Here is an 18,105-nt window from a genome sequence, read left to right on the forward strand (position 1 = left end):
ATGTGTCTGCTAAATAGCATATATTAATATATTATACATCACGTAGTAAATTACCTGGCAGTGCCTTGGAACCTGGTTTTCCCACAAGGCCACGGGCTCGGATCACTTCCACCTCCAGCGCTCCTTTCTTGTCCACGATTCCAATCTGGATGTCACCTGAACAACACACACCACAGCCAACACAATGTGAACACTCCATTCACACAATACAGATATCCTTTCCGTATGGGATGGGGTCGCTAAAGGCGTCTTGACATGTAAACCAAATATATAATTCATTCAGAATCTCTTGACACAACATTGTTCCAGGAATATGATCCACCCACCCATGGGTGGTGTAGCTAGCGTCTGTCGTCCAACCAGCTGGGCTGGGCCTAGTCCATCCAGGAAGTCAGAGAACTGGGCGTCGGAGGACAGTCTCACACCAGGGAAGATCAGGCTGGAACGGAAGGGAGAGATGACACAGGTAACTATGGAGACTAAAGAAAAAGGCCTCAAAGCTTGAACTTGCTTATTTAGAGTTGGCAAGATCCAAAAAAAGACAGGAAATTCAAATGAGCACCCCAAACCTACATTTGACCTATTGATGACTTGAATGAGACTTCACGTAATAAGGGAGAATGCTATGTCAACAATGAACCTACGCATACCACTGTGATAATGTACATTGGAGGGATGTACATTATCACATTGGTATGTATTAGACTTCACTTACTTTCCCTCGGAGCTGTAGCTGTTCATGCTGCCGTCGGTGGACTCCCTGCTGGCCTGCCGAGTCATCCTGCTCCTCATCTCTACGGCCAAGCCCGTCTCTGTGCTCCTCTGCACGGTGCTGCGAAGCTTCTTCCCACCGGCTTCTGGACAGAACAGAGGGACAGAGCGGGAGAAAGAGATAGAGCGAGGGAAAGGAAGAGAGGGGGAAAGAGAGAGCAGGGGGGAGAAATAGTTAATACATTGCTCTCAAGTGTGTGCTTTGCTTTCGAATTACATACAGTAGGTTATTGTAGACATAGCATTTTCACTTATTACGAGAGGTCTCATTGAAGTCCTCAACAGGAAGATCACACTTCCACACTATGGCAATTCTACCATACCCTCTCTTCTCAGAGCACTGCAACTTCCATGTGATCATTTAGCAAAGAGATTTATTAAACATAAAGTGTCATATTACAGAAATATATTTTTAAACAGTTGTGTACGTGTGTGAGTGTGTGTGTGTGTATGTGTGTTCGTGTATGAATGGGCTAAACAGAAGAAGACCATGTACATCCCTCTTCCTGCTATGCAAGAGCACCGGCTGCCTGCTCTGCAGGGTTCTTGCTCTAGCTTAGAGTCTCTCTCTCTCTCCCCCCTCCATCCCTCTGTTCCACCTAGGACCGTTCAGTGTCTGGCCTCCCACAACTGATACAAGGTGACAGCTGACCGCCCCCATTAGACCCACTGAACATCTCCTCCAATCTATGTGACAGCAGGCCCTGCGTAGGGCACATGGCCAGGACGTGGCTGGAGCTGCGTGGGGCCTGAATGGCAGGAGAGGGATATACTGGAGGTAACTGTAGGAGCAGGTACTGGTAGAGGTCAGCCACTGCAGAGCTCTACACAAGTCACATGACAGGGCTTTCAGCAGAGAACTAAAGAAACAAAATGGCCGTTCCTTCAAATACAAAAATGCATACGGGGTACACCGGACTAATTAAAAGTATCAAATGGTAAAAGGTGAACTAATGGGTCTGTCTTGTCTCTCAGTAAGGAATGCAGGAAGCATTGAGTTCTAGCAGTGTTATTAACTCTGAGAATAACCAGGGTAAAGAGGGATGAATTTAAAGAGAGCTCATTTATGTGTCAGACATGACCACTGGACACACTGTCAGGGAATGCACGTCAACATAGAGAGTGAATGTTCCTCACTCAGTGTTTACATACGTAAGAGTGGTTCTGCTTTATCACAGGAACAACCTTTCTGAGGGCATCACACAGAGGGGGTAATAAAGCCCTTTAAAACCAAGACCTCTTACAGTTTGAAGACCACTCAACAATTCCTCATACTCTGTGTTCAAATAAACTGCAAGTAATCTGGCAGATATTCATATTGTCCTTAATGCAATTTCCATCTCTGTAACTTAAAATGTGTGTGTGTGATTTCAAAACTCCTTAATTATACTCTGGTTACTGTCCCTGCCACCAGCTGTTCTCACTTCCTGTCTGCCTGCCTGCCCGCCTGTCTCCCATCCACAGGAAGTACAGACTCTTAGAATCAGAGGAAGATAAGGCTTTATTACTCAGGCAGGCCCTCACTGCTGAGGCCAGAACCCTGGCATCTCAGCTATTCAATGACATCCGCCTCCTCATCCTCTCCTCAGCACTGACAAAGCAAACTGGATTCAGATACGCTGACAGTGACGTCTAAAGGCATCTAAAGAGCTGCCAGTGTGACAGACAGTCAGGCTCCCACCATGCAGCAACCACCTAAACACAATCAATGAGCGATGTGCTGAATGATCAGCTGAATGAATCAATGAACATTCATTCAGCTGAATCAAAGCTAAGGTCAACCTGACCACTGTATGTACTGCGGTTAGCATGCATATGGTTGTATCTGAGGTCATTATGGATGGCAATACTAATAAAGGAGGAGAAGCTAATCTATGAAATAGCTTTTTAATGGCCAGTCAACTGTTTTTAATGATGCATTTTATACCTTATTGGAGTAATGCTGAATAAAGGTGTGTGATTATGATGAGACACACTCATACACACACTCATACACACACTCATACACACATTCATACACACACTCATACACACACACACACACACACACACACACACACACACACACACACACACACACACACACACACACACACACAGGCTGTGCCATTGTCATGGTTTGTTATTAAGGTAGAGTATTAAAAAGATTACGGAGTGGATTTTTTAAAGCTCACCCAGACAGATATATTCAGTCAAATTAAGCTACTACCATTGAAAGTGCACATCATTAAACTCCATATCCCACTAAAAGGGAAAAGAATATAGAAAAATATGTGTTCTGGAAAGAGATAAGGATCTGTGAAAGACAGAAAAAAAATGAAAAGCATTTAGAAAATGCTGCAGTGCATCCAGCCACCAGCCGTGAAACACTGCTCAATGAAAATGCGTCACTTTGGAGTGGTAGAGATTTATGGACTCTGGGAAAATCATACAACGGCATTTTCCCAGAGCCCATCTAGATGCTAGAACAAAACCTTCATTTGAGGAGCTATTCTCTGCTGGAGTCCTAAGATACTCTAACATACTGTCTTCACGTAACATAAACTACACATCAAAGACTCACCTGCAGTGTCACTTCCATCCAATCAAATGACTGTTTACAAACATCATCAGTACAGTTTGTGTCATCTGGGAGAAATGTTTATGAACAGCAACTTGATTGGACGCACATTTTGGGTCGACTATTCTAGTACCTTTAACTCCAGGTAAGGAAGCATTAAAGTCAGTGTCTACCCAGAAAGAGGATTGGGTCGACTACTCTAGTACCTTTAACTCCAGGTAAGGAAGCATTAAAGTCAGTGTCTCCCCAGAAAGAGGATTGGGTCGACTACTCTAGTACCTTTAACTCCAGGTAAGGAAGCATTAAAGTCAGTGTCTACCCAGAAAGAGGATTGGGTCGACTACTCTAGTACCTTTAACTCCAGGTAAGGAAGCATTAAAGTCAGTGTCTACCCAGAAAGAGGATTGGGTCGACTACTCTAGTACCTTTAACTCCAGGTAAGGAAGCATTAAAGTCAGTGTCTACCCAGAAAGAGGATTGGGTCGACTACTCTAGTACCTTTAACTCCAGGTAAGGAAGCATTAAAGTCAGTGTCTACCCAGAAAGAGGATTGGGTCAACTACTCTAGTACCTTTAACTCCAGGTAAGGAAGCATTAAAGTCAGTGTCTACCCAGAAAGAGGATTGAGATGAAGGGGGCTGGAGACATTTCTACCGTATTATCTCAACATTCCAGTGGATCATGTCTATTTCAGAAGAGTCTATTAAAATATATTTATAGGAGGAGGGTAATACAATCCCCCTAACCCAGCTAATACAAGCACAGCTAATACAATCCCCCTAACCCAGCTAATACAAGCACAGCTAATACAATCCCCCTAACCCAGCTAATACAAGCACAGTTAATACAATCCCCCTAACCCAGCTAATACAAGCACAGCTAATACAATCCCCCTAACCCAGCTAATACAAGCACAGCTAATACAATCCCCCTAACCCAGCTAATACAATCCCCCTAACCCAGCTAATACAACCCCCCTAACCCAGCTAATACAAGCACAGCTAATACAATCCCCCTAACCCAGCTAATACAAGCACAGCTAATACAATCCCCCTAACCCAGCTAATACAAGCACAGCTAATACAATCCCCCTAACCCAGCTAATACAATCCCCTTAACCCAGCTAATACAAGCACAGCTAATACAATCCCCCTAACCCAGCTAATACAAGCACAGCTAATACAATCCCCCTAACCCAGCTAATACAAGCACAGCTAATACAATCACCCTAACCCAGCTAATACAAGCACAGCTAATACAATCCCCCTAACCCAGCTAATACAAGCACAGCTAATACAATCCCCTTAACCCAGCTAATACAAGCACAGCTAATACAATCCCCCTAACCTAGTTTAATGAAAACATCCTATCTGAATTATCAAACATATTCTCAACACCCACTCAGAAATAAAACAGCTATAAACACACACACTAGACACTAGAGACGAGGTCAACACAATATCTAAATCTATTCTACCGCCCACACCAAAACAAATAGTGATTCATTCCAATCGGTACAAGACAAGCATGCTTGCCATTGGTAAGTGATGTCGATGAGGGAGCCAGACAGTGTTTCAGAAGAGAACATCAGATCTAAAGCAGTAGCCAATGACACGAACAGGGAAGTAGCTACTCAAGTACGAGAAGCCTCTCCAAAAACACACTGAGCATGCCCATCCATCAGCAACACAGTACTGTACCACAGCTAATACTACAACAGCCTCCACCCTCCCCGTGCTCCCTCTCCCCTGTCAGGTCATCAGTCAACCATCAGTCCATCCATCCCTCCCTCTCCTCTATCCCCCGCTTCCTCTCCATCTCTCTCCACCCCTCCAGCCCTTCGTATGCTCCCTCTCTTCCCGCTGCCCATCTCCATCCCATCCCATCCCTTTGCTCCTTCTCCCATTCCTCAGCTCCTGCCTCTCTCCCTCCAGCAGCAGCAGCAGCAGCAGCTGTGTGTGTCTGCCTCAGTGTCCCAGGTTTAGAGCCATCTCGTCTTACCTCCGTCATCCTCGTCGAAGGAGTTCATGCAGGGGAAGTAGTTGGCCAGCGCCTCGAACGACGCAGACAGGCTCATCTTGCTCTGGGAACGCTGCATGCGCATCCCGGACCCCGGGGCGCCAGCCGCTGCAGTGGCATCATGCCCCTGCCTACCCATGGTCACTGAACACCCACTGAACACCTGAGTCAAGTGGCCTTCTAGTGGAGGTTACAGGTCTCCAGACAGCTCTACCGTGCCCCGAGAGGATAACTGAAGAACTGGTTGAACGCTAAAGCCCAAGAGAAGACTATGGTGCTGTAGTAGCAGAATGACTCTCTGATGTAGCTCTTTGTGTTGTCTCCCTGTGCTGCGTAGTGTGAGACTGGGTTGAGAAAGAGCTTGCTTGCTTCTCTGCTCCGTGTTAGTGCTCTGTGCTATGTGCCTGCTACTCAGCTCCTCTCCCCCCTCTCCTCTTCTAACACAATTGGGAGAAGGAGAGGGGGGGGGGCAAACTGCATCCTCCTCAGCCAATCAGAGGGCTCACTGCTCAGGCGTACCTCGGCTGCCTCTCCAGGCAAAGGAGCTCTACCCAGAGATACGACTCACTGAACCTCACTAGCTCCTCTCTCTCTCGCACACACACACACACACACACACACACACACACACACACACACACACACACACACACACACACACACACACACACACACACACACGCATGCATGCACAAACACACAAACGCAAAGACACAGAGGTCCCTGTGACAGCCAGCCATTAGGGGCATAAACAACCCTGAACAGCTATTCCACTCACAGTTCACGTGATAGATCTCCATCCCCCTCCCACCCCCACCCCCACTCCCCAGCAGCGCAGTTCTCTTCAGTGTTTTTCCACCAAAGATTGCAGCAAACCCCATGTAGCCAGCTATCCCACTCTCTGTTTACATACCCATGAATCATCAGTACAGTGGCTCTGAAATTATTGCCATTATCGAAGGAGAATTCACTTGAGCTAGTTCAAATTTACCATCTGTTAAAAAATGGTCATTTGTGAGAGAATCTCACGAAATGGCTGTCAACCGAATTCTTGTCTTTGAGACATCACTTCCTTCAACATCATTTCAAGCACGAACACTACAACATGGACTGTTTGAATTAGTCGCCATAAACACTGCAGAGTTCATTATGGCCATCTCTGGCATCTCTCTCTTCAACCTGAGGCAACAGACATCCTCTAAACAGCTCACTTCAGTCACTGGGAGTGTGTGTGCTTGGACATGTTTGGACCAGCTTGGACCATCCATCCAGAACCACTTCCGTCCAGATCTCACAGGTGGTTCCTAGTATCCTTTACAAAGTTTCTGAGCACAGTAACATTAGATTGTAATGGCATGTGGGAGAGATGCCCTCTACACTAATCTAGGACATCAGGCTTGGTGAAGAGAGCGCCAAAGTGTCTGTAGAGGCAGTTTAGCACTGAAACAACAGACAGCTAAATTGTGCTGTTTTAACTATCTTGTCAGAAAATCGACTGCTGTGCTTTTTTCTCCGAGAAACTGTCAGAATAGACACAGTACTGGTCAATTACTGAACAAGCACTGAGCTGCTCTCCTTTAAATATAGCATACCTCTGGGCTACACTGCAACTTATTTCCACAAAATAAAATCGCCCAATTTTGTACATTGAATGACATGTTCTCATCTAGGTCAGATGAACAAGTAAAGGAAATTAGACAGAAGAGAAGAACACCACCTGAACCAATTGGGTCATTTTAATGCGTCATCTGACTGTAGCAGTTTGGAATATGATAATGATTCGACCAGACTGAGAGTTAAATATGCGTACTAAACTCTTTTGACTTTCGTGTAAATCCTGAATTGTTCTAAATGGGAGACATTTACCTTTTTACGTGCACTAAAGTCAGAGTACAACTCATTGTGTATTAATGAGGATCCTGCTAACACCTCCTCCTATGTATCACAACCATCAGACACACCGTTAACTTTGAGGTAGGTGATCCGGCTGTGAGAGCCAGAGGCTTAATGTTTTGGAGGGGCACCAATAATTATTGGATCCTTATAATGAGTGAGGTCACTAACAAGCCAAAAGTACGTGCGTCTTTATATTGCTGGACTATTCATTCCAGAGTGTGACACACTCATCACTACAGGAAGAAGACAGAAGATAGCAATAAGTGCAGTTTGTTAAATAGCCTTGTCACTTGACATGGCAAAGGGGGATGTGTTCTGTTGGTCTCAGAGCTCTAGTACTCTACTGAATGCTTGGCTGACCCCTGACCCCTGTTCCATTAGTTCTATAGAACTAAGAATATCCAAACAACATTCTATATGTTTCAAAGAGTAAAGGACTTGCAGAGAGGTAGATTACTACAGCACATGTCATTGAAAGCATCAGAGGAAACGTATTCTTCCCTGCAAAGATACACAGCTTTTGTCTTTACCTAGCAACGTACATGCAACATTGCCATAACAACCCAGAGCTACTGTAAACCAAGGGTGTGAAAGATTCAGAGGAATGGTCCAGACGTTCTGGGAAGTGGAATGGTACTGACCAGGTGTCTCCCTGACCAGGTGACTGTGATCGGCGTTCAACTAAAACGACACGTTGTGCAGGTGCACGTTGTGCAGTGTGCCACAACATTAGCACCTTCGGTGTAGCCAACCCTGCACCTTCCATCCAACCCAGGATCAGTCCCAAGAGATGACGTAAAGACCAATGGCCAAGGTGTTGAATACAATGCACAGACTCGTCTGAAGAAAATGAAGTTGATTACATAGCCAGATGGTTTATTTCACACAGATCTGTCTGTGTAGATCTGGTGTCCACAAATAGAGTCCACTTCACACTCCTTTCAGAGGACTAAAAGTAAATAAATGAAAGCCAGGGGCTGAAATCTCATTAATTGTGAAATATACTGTACATGGGTAAGAAAAGGTCCCTCTGTATTGAATTAATTCATATTAATTAATGCAGCAAGATACAAGTCTGGCATTAGAATAAAGCATAGAAGGTGAAAAGAAAAAGAAACTAACTGTGCTCTATGTTATCTTCATTTCTGTAATCAGTTCTCTGTCCAACACTTCCTAAGGAAACAGAGCATTAAAGCCCCACTGATCAATTAGTCTACAGTAGAGGTCTATGGGCATAAAGTAGATGCCTACAGACTGGGGTCAAATAAAGAACATATGTGAAATACTTTCAAATACTTGGTCTTTGTTTGATTTAGTTTCCCTGGTACAATGGAACCAATGATATATTGCACACTTCAAATCAAGCGCACCTGAATCACTTTCAATATGCATTCTGACCGTGGTCTGAAAGTCCATAGACCTTCTACCTTTATAAGACTGTACAGCAATGACGGTCTCAGCATCTTTGACTCTTTCCCAACAACATGTACAATTGTTTTTCAGATGTATTAGTCATTGCTTCACAGACAGAGATATGTGTTTTATTACGATCAAAACAGCAAAAAGACGACAGATAGTCGGGAAAATAATAGCACCTCACACGACGGGAATCCCAAGAATGCTACTCATCGGATGATAACCCAGAAGTGACGCGGGTGGTGAGCAGCAACATAAAGACATCAAAGACTGGTTGGTCTTTGGGGAAGAAAACGTGTGTGATTGATGGCGCAGGGTGAGGCCAAGCGTTAGACAGAGAAACAGAACCAGTCAGTCTACAGAGTGTAAACACAGCCTAATGGAGCTGTCCTGTCCTTCCTGCCCCCTCTGTTTCCTCTCTCTCTAATGCCCAGTCCACCACCGTCATACAGACCAGCACAACAGAAGCCCTCAGACCATACAGCTAGGTCTATAATGGCAACTGATACAATACAGTCATACATACATACACAAACACACACAGCAGCCCTGGCAGTGGGGAAGTACAGCTTTCCTCCAGCTCCTGGCTCTGAGGGCTACCTGCCATCTGCCACACCAACACTACAGGACTGATTCAGGTCATCCTGGTGACCACAAACGGAAACCACAATTAGCTTCACAAAGGAGAACGGATTTGAAGACTAATCATATTGATATCATGTCATATTGTATAATATCATATTGTATTGTTTTGTATTGTTTCAAATCACATGAGATTAGATCACATGACATACATATAGAGTAGGGAGGAAGCCACTGTGTGGAGTTTGATCCGACAGCTCATTCCATTTCACAGAGGTCAGTCAGTTAGTCAGGCAAACTTTACAGTAACAGTCAGAGGAACTACAGGATGGAAAGTCCACTGACGCCGAGGGAACCAAAAGAGGCAGATTTCTGGGAAGAAGAGAGTGTAAAAGAGAGTTCTGGTTTGGATACTTGTCAAAGCTACATTAACACTGACATTGAGCCCTAGTCATTAACACACATTAGTCCTACACGTTGTTTCCAGGAACCAATGGAATCCTTCAGGTCTCAGGCAAGGTCACACGCACGCACGCTTCACACACACACAGAGCTTACAGTATGTTGTTCACACTTTCATCAGTTTGTGAGGAAAGTGTGACGTGTGTGGAGGTGGAGTAGTAGTAGGACACTGAGCTGTGTAAAGACAGCAGCAGCACAGTGACTACCTGTACTCAGTGGTGTGAATACACTGACAGACAGAGAGGGAAAGAGAAAACGAGAGATTGAGAGAGAAAACGAGAAAATGAGAGAGAAAACGAGAGAATGAGAGAGCGAGAGAATGAGAGATGTTATGACAGCCGAGGGATGGCGCTCAGAGTCATTCAGATAGTCAAGATAATCATCTATATTTCAACTTGCAATCACATTTCACATTCCACTCCCTCATACAGTATACATATGCATCAGTAGTGTTATGATACAGAGTATCATACCTCATACCAATGAAAACAAGTGACGGGCCTGTGAAGTGACGGGCCTGTGAAGGAAATATCATGGATATGTCATCATCAAACAAAATACTAGTTAAAAAGAAAACAAGAACATTTCCCAACAGGAATAGGACATTCAAAAACCCAACTGTTGGTGACTAAGAGGATATAGACATCCAATAATACATTTTGAAAGACTGCTCATAGCTCTTCCTCATTGAAAAACAGTAGTATTACACATTGGAACAGAGTGGGAGGACAGAAACAGAACATCTTTAGCTGCGGTTAAAACCGAGGTGAGTGAGTGAGTGAGTGATATGTTTAGCACAGCTGTGTTGAATGTCTGTCTGTGGGCAGTCAGTCTGTCAGTCTGTGGTCGAGGGAAGAGCTGACTTGGTGACACGGGAGCCATATGCTAGGGGAAGGGGCATGGGGTGAGTCACGTTCCAAGCTGACAGACTAACGGGCTGTCAGTGGCTGAGACGTTGACCAAAAAACAACAGTGTTATGTTACATAAGCTGATTGGCCAATGGAAAAGCTGCTTCATGGATGGATCATCCCTTTTCTATAATTCAATGGCACCCTATTCCCTATGTAGTGCAGTAGTTTTGACCAGAGCTATGGGCCCTGGTGAAAAGCAGTGCACTATAAAGGTAATAGGTTGCTATTTGGGATGAAGCCTAGGTCTTTCTGGGGAACCTGAATGTTGTAACGAGGTGACCTATTAACGAATGGCAACACAGTCAACAGCAGAAAGAAACCGAAAAAGACCACACAGCTTAGGGAGCGAGTGAGGCAACTGGGGAAAACCTTACTAGTCATTATTGTAATAGCATTTAGCAGACACCTTTCTCCACAGCAGCTTCTAGTTAACAATAACACATACAGGTAACTGCCAGAATAATGTCAACACTTGAGTAAATAAGGGATACATACAGTGCCTTCGGAAAATATTCAGACCTCTGGACGTTACAGCCTTATTCTAAAATTGATTAAATAAATAAAAGTATTCTGCAATCTACACACAATACCCCATAATGACAAAGTGAAAACAGGTTTTTAGTCATTTTGCAAATGTATTATCAATAGAAGGTATCCAGACCTTTTATCTCTGTCAGCCTGATCACCGACAACGATGAGATCAGAGACCTGACAGTGTGGTGCCAGGATAATAACTTCTCCCTCAACGTGATCAAGACAAAGGAGATGATCGTGGACTACAGGAAAAGGAGGGCTGATCACACTCCCATTCTCATCGGCAGGGCTGTAGCGGAGCAGGTTGTCCACATCACCAACGAACTGTCGTGGTCAGTTTGGTGGTGATGTGGACACCAAGGAACTTGAAGCTCTCAACCTGCTCCACTACAGCCCCGTCGATGAGAAAAGGGGCATGCTCGGTCCTCCTTTTCCTGTAGTCCACAATAATCTCCTTTGTCTTTGTCACATTGAGGGAGAGGTTGTTGTCCTTGCACCACATGGTCAGATCTCTGACCTCCTCCCTATAGGCTGTCTCACCATTGTTGGTCATCAGCAAATTTAATGATGGTGTTGGAGTCATGCATGGCCGTGCAGTCATGAGTGAAAAGGGAGTACAGGAGGGGACTGAGAACGTACGCCTGAGGGGCCCCTGTGTTGAGGATCAGTGCGGTGGATGTGTTGTTACCTACTCTTACCACTTCAGGGGGGCCTGTCAGGAAGTCCAGGATCCAGTTGCAGAGGGAGGTGTTTAGTCCCAGGGTCCTTAGCTTATTGATGAGCATTGAGGGCACTATGGTGTTGAACGCTGAGCTGTAGTCAATGAATAGCATTCTCACATAGGTGTTCCTTTTGTCCAGGTGTGAAAGGGCAGTGTGGAGTGCAATAGAGATTGCATCATCTGTGGATCTGTTGGTGTGGTATGCAAATTGGAGTGGGTCTAGGGTTTCTGGGATAATGGTGTTCATGTGAGCCACGACCAGCCTTTCAAAGCATTTCATGGCTACGGATGTGAGTGCTACGGGTCTGTAGTCATTTAGACAGGTTAACTTAGTGTTCTTGGGCACAGGGACTATGGTGGTCTGCTTGAAACATGTTGATATTACATACTCAGAGAGGGAGAGGTTGAAAATGTCAGTGAAGACACTCGCCAGTTGGTCAGCACATGCTCGGAATGCACGTCCTGGTAATCCGTCTGGCCCTGCGGCCTTGTGAATGTTGATTTGTTTAAAGGTCTTACTCACATTGGTTGCGGAGAGCGTGATCACACAGTCGTCCGAAACAGCTGATGCTCTCATGCATGTTTTAGTGTTACTTGCCTCGAAGCGAGCGTAGAAGTTATTTAGCTCATTTGGTAGGCTCGTGTCACTGGGCAGATCTCGGCTGTGCTTCCCTTTGTAGTCTGTAATAGTTTGCAGGCCCTGCTGCATCCGACGGGCATCGGAGCCGGTGTAGTACGATTCGACCGTAGTCCTTTATTTACGCTTTGCCTGTTTGATGGTTCGTCGGTGGGCATAGCGGGATTTCTTATAAGTTTCCGGGTTAGAGCCCCGTTCCTTGAAAGCGGCAGTTCTACCCTTTAGCTCAGTGCGAATGTTGCCTGTAATCCACGGCTTCTGGTTTGGGTATGTGAGTACAGTCACTGTACACACATTCAAATCAAATCAAATGTATTGATATAGCCCTTCGTACATCAGCTGATATCTCAAAGTGCTGTACAGAAACCCAGCCTAAAACCCCAAACAGCAAGCAATGCAGGTGTAGAAGCACATTCCCTCTGGTTTTACATTTAACATGCTGATAGAAGTGAGGTAAAACTGATTTAAGTTTCCCTGCATTAAAGTCCCCGGCCACTAGGAGAGCCGCCTCTGGATGAGCGTTTTCCTGTTTGCTTATGGCGGTATACAGCTCATTGAGTGCCGTTTTTGTGCCCACATCGGTCTGTGGTGGTATGTACACAGCTACGAAAAATACAGATGAAAACTCTCTAGGTACATAGTGAGGTCTACAGTTTATCATGAGATACTAAACTTCGAGACTTCCTTAGATATCATGCACCAGCTGTTGTTTACATATATGTATAGGCCCCCACCCCGTGTCTTACCAGGCTGCTGTTCTATCCTGCCGATAGAGTGTATAAACTGCCAGCTGTATGTTCTTAATGTCGTTGTTCAGCCAAGACTCAGTGAAACATCAGTGAAACATAAGATATTACAGTTTTTAAATGTCCCGTTGGTAGGATATACATGCTTTCAGTTCGTCCAATTTATTTTCCAGTGACTTAACGTTAGCTAGCAGGACGGAAGGCAAAGGCAGATTAGCTACTATTTTTCCGCAAAATCTCAGCTTCCTTCTCCAGCGAATGACGGGGATCTGGGCCTGCTCGGGTGTCTGTAGTATATCCCTCCCCTCTGACTCATTGAAGAAAAACTCTTTGTCTAATCTGAGGTGAGTTACCTCGACTAACCTGTGCCCCTGTACAGGTACCCCCTGTATATAGCCTCGTTACCGTTATTTTATTGTTGCTCTATATATTTTTTTTATATATATATATATATATATATTTTATATATTTTTTTATTTATTTATTATTTACTTCAGTTTATTTAGAAAATACTTTATTTTTTCTTAATTGTTGGTTAAGGGCTTGTAAGTAAGCACTTCACTGTAAGGTGAAATGCCTGCTGTATTTTGCGCATTATTTGATTTTGATGGTCATCTCAGTGACCAGATCTCAACCCAATTGAATACTTATGGGATATTCTGGAGCGGCTCCTAAGACAGTGTTTTCCACCACCATCAACAAAACACCACATGAGTAGAACTTGTAGAACCAATGTCAAGGTGCATTGAATCTGTTCTGGCTTGTGGTGGCCCAACGCCCTTTTAAGACACTTTATGTTGGCGTTTCCGTTTAATTTGTCAGTTACTGGTACATCAAGTATAAAATGTACCCATGCCATAATTCCCACAAACACACCAGTCCAAAATGAAGAGGTACTGTCGGTCCAATATTGAGAACAGTTTGTTTTCATTTTGCAACATTTTGCTAGAGTTCCCTACACGGTGAACATGACCTCTTGTGTTGCTAGCACCATAACTCCAATCAACACAATCATCATGACAACCACAAAGAGTGTTAAGTAGCACCACTTAACCAAGGAGAGAAGTACTGTAATGTACTGACGGAAGAACATGATAGAGACAAAAACACATGATAAAAGTGCCGACATGTTGGTTCGGTAGGCATGGACGGGCACATGGGACAGATGTGAGCCAAAAGACAGGTGTCCCAGTCAGCTCACTCACACGTGTCCTTCTCTGCATGCTCAAAACAGCTTTTTTGGCCGTCTTATTTTTCTGTAACTATGGCTACATTATTGTATTTAACTTGGTTTTTATTCAATTCATGTATTTGTTACAAAAAAGTCAAAACAAAGACATTAGTTAACATCGTGGACAATGCAAAGCACATGAAGCACCTGCTGTACCATGTGCCATTAGACAACATTAAGTTATTCATTCAAAAATAATATCAATGATAGAATCACTGCCTCGTGAATAATCACTCTGAAAGATGTTTGGTACATCAACATTTGATCCTAATACAAACCTTTCTTTGTAGAAAGTCTTTGTAGAAACGCAAAACTGCACATTCAGAATGATGAGAATAACAAAGAGTTAACATATAAATAAGCTAAGCTAGATGCCCTCAATCTCACACAAACTATCAACGAACCTACCAGGTACAAACCTAAATCCGGAAACACGGGCACCCTCATACATATCATCCTGACCAACCTGCCCTCTAAATACACCTCTGCTGTTTTCAACCAGGATCTCAGCGATCACTGCCTCATTGCCTGCGTCCGTAATGGATCCGCAGTCAAACGACCAACCCTCACCACTGTCAAACGCTCCCTAAAACACTTCAGAGAGCAGGCCTTTATAATCGACCTGGCACGGGTATCCTGTCAGTAGAGGTTGCCTGGTTATTCTTTAAAAGTGCTTTCTTCACCATCTTAAATAAGCAGGCCCCATTCAAAAAACGTAGAACTAAGAAAAGATATAGCCCTTGGTTCACTCCAGACTTGACTGGCCTTGACCAACACAACCAATAGAACCAATACACACAGTCAGTTAGGAAAGCAAAGGCTAGCTTTTTCAAACAAAACTGTGCATCCTGTAGCACAAATTCCAAAAAGTTTTGTTACACTGTAAAGTTCATGGAGAATAAGAGCACCTCCTCTCACCTGCCCACTGCACTGAGGCTATCAAACACTGTTACCACCAATAAATCCACGATAATCGGGAATTTCAATAACCATTTTTCTACGGCTGGCCATGCTTTCCACCTGGCTACCCCTCCCCCGGCCAACAGCTCTGCACCCCCCGCAGCAAGTTGCTCAAGCGGGGTGCTTCTCCTTCACCCAAATCCAGGTAGCTGATGTTCTGAAAGAGCTGCAAAATCTGGACCCCTACAAATCAGCTGGGCTAGACAATCTGGACCCTCTCTTTCTAAAATGATCCGCCGCAATTGTTGCAACCCCTATTACTAGCCTGTTCAAACTCTCTTTCGTATCGTCTGAGATCCCCAAAGATTGGAAAGCTGCCGCGGTCATCCCCCTCTTCAAAAGGAGAGACACTCTAGTCCCAAACTGTTATAGACCTAAATCCATCCTGCCCTGCCATTCTAAACTCTTCGAAAGCCAAGTTAACAAACAGATCACCGACCATTTTGAATCCCACCGTACCTTCTCCGCGATTCAATCTGGTTTCGAGCTGTTCATCGGTGAAACTCAGCCACAGTCAAGGTCCTAAATGAAATCAATAAGAGACATTTGTCACGCCCTGGTCTTAGTATTCTGTGTTTTCTTTATTATTTTGGTCAGGCCAGGGTGTGACATGGGTTTATTATGTGGTGTGTTTTGTCTTGGGGTTTTTCGTAGGTTTTGGGATTGTGGCTTAGTGGGGTTTTCTAGCATAGTCTATGGCTGTACGAAGTGGTTCTCAATCAGAGGCAGGTGTTTATCGTTGTCTGATTGGGAACCATATTTAGGCAGCCATATTCTTTGAGTGTGTCGTGAGTGATTGTTCCTCTCTCTGTGTTTGGTTGCACCAGCTAGGCTGTATAGGTTTTCACGTTACGTTTGTTGTTTTTGTATTGTTCGTTTTTTCATCGTCATTAAACATGTATCAAGAATACCACGCTGCATTTTGGTCCGCCTCTCCTTCACCGCAAGAAAACCGGAACAGAATCACCCACCACAACAGGACCAAGCGGCGTGGTGACAGGCAGCGGCAGCAGGAGCAACAAAGTTTGGAGTATACGACTTGGGAGGAAATAGACAGGTGGGCGGTCGACCCAGTGAGAGTGCCGGAGCCCGCCTGGGATTCGCTGGAGCAGTGCGAAGAGGGTTATAGGAGAATGGAGTTGGAGAGACAAGCACGGCGGCGCGGAAGGAAGCCCGAGAGTCAGCCCCAAAAATGTATTGGGGGGGGGCTCAGGGAGAGTGTGGCAGAGTCAGGGTTCAGACCTGAGCCAACTCCCCCTGTTTATCGTGAGGAGCCAAGGAGGAGACCAGAACCAGAGCCGAGTTAATGGGGAAATTGGAGGAGAGAGTTATGAGGGAGTTGCTGTGTTGGTGCTTTAGGCACGGAATTCGCCCGACGGAGCGTGTCGGGATTTGATGGCCCCTGGGTCAGCGCTCCATACTCGTCCTGAGGTGCGTGTTAGTCGGCTGGTAAAGATTGTGCCAGCCTCACGCACCAGGCCTCCTGTGCACCTCCCTAGCCTTGCACGTCCTGTGCCAGCCCTGCTCTCAAGCTCTCCAGTACGCCTTCACGGTCCGGTCCATCCTGTGCCACCTCCACACACCAGTCCTCCGGTGGCAGCACCCCGCACCAGGCTTCCTGTGCGTGTTCTCGGCCCAGTACCACCAGTACCAGCACCACGCACCAGGCCTTCAGTGCGCCTCGCCTGTTCAGTGCTGTCAGAGCCTTTCTCCTCTCCAGCGCTGTCGGAGTCTCCCGCCTGTTTAGCGCTGCCAGAGCCTTCCTCCTCTCCAGCGCTGCCGGAGTCTCCTGCCTGTTCAGCGCAGCCAGAGCTGCTGGTCTGCATGGAACAGCCAGATCTGCCAGTCTGCATGGAGCAGCCAGAGCTGCAGGAGCCGTTATAGCAGCAGACGTTATAGCAGCAGCCGTTATAGCAGCAGTCGTTATAGCAGCAGTCGTTATAGCAGCAGCCGTTATAGCAGCAGTCGTTATAGCAGCAGTCGTTATAGCAGCGGTCGTTATAGCAGCGGCCGTTATAGCAGCGGTCGTTATAACAGCGGTCGTTATAGCAGCAGTCGTTATAGCAGCAGCCGTTATAGCAGCGTTATAGCAGCTGCCGTTATAGCAGCAGCCGTTATAGCAGCAGCCGTTATAGCAGCAGCCGTTATAGCAGCAGTCGTTATAGCAGCAGCCTTTATAGCAGCAGCCTTTATAGCAGCAGTCGTTATAGCAGCAGCCGTTATAGCAGCAGCCTTTATAGCAGCAGCCGTTATAGCAGCAGCCGTTATAGCAGCAGCCGTTATAGCAGCAGCCGTTATAGCAGCAGCCGTTATAGCAGCAGTCGTTATAGCAGCAGCCTTTATAGCAGCAGCCTTTATAGCAGCAGTCGTTATAGCAGCAGCCGTTATAGCAGCAGCCTTTATAGCAGCAGCCGTTATAGCAGCAGCCGTTATAGCAGCAGCCGTTATAGCAGCAGCCGTTATAGCAGCAGCCGTTATAGCAGCCGTTATAGCAGCAGCCTTTATAGCAGCAGCCTTTATAGCAGCAGCCTTTATAGCAGCAGCCGTTATAGCAGCAGTCGTTATTGCAGCGTTATAGCAGCAGCCGTTATAGTAGCAGCCGTTATAGCAGCAGCCTTTATAGCAGCAGCCGTTATAGCAGCAGCCTTTATAGCAGCA

The 18,105-nt window shown here is 45.5% G+C and overlaps 1 protein-coding gene across 25 annotated transcripts in view; it reads right to left on the reverse strand.

The window, feature by feature from the left end:
• Positions 1–18,105, reverse strand: part of LOC109901203 (regulating synaptic membrane exocytosis protein 2) — a 209,355-nt gene that overhangs the window by 3,000 nt on the left and 188,250 nt on the right. For 15 of the 25 annotated variants that reach the window (XM_031788072.1, XM_031788064.1, XM_031788053.1 and 12 more), the window contains 3 exons: positions 716–854; positions 327–439; positions 55–156 (listed from right to left, as the gene is read on the reverse strand). In XM_031788072.1, coding sequence (XP_031643932.1) covers positions 55–156; positions 327–439; positions 716–854 — 354 coding nt within the window. Of the gene's footprint in view, positions 1–54; positions 157–326; positions 440–715; positions 858–5,332; positions 6,110–18,105 lie in introns of those variants that run through there. The other 10 variants (XM_031788120.1, XM_031788118.1, XM_031788143.1 and 7 more) reach the window with 3 other exon arrangements.

This window comes from Oncorhynchus kisutch, linkage group LG2 (genome assembly GCF_002021735.2).
Source record: "Oncorhynchus kisutch isolate 150728-3 linkage group LG2, Okis_V2, whole genome shotgun sequence".
Classification (NCBI taxonomy): Eukaryota; Metazoa; Chordata; class Actinopteri; order Salmoniformes; family Salmonidae; genus Oncorhynchus; species Oncorhynchus kisutch.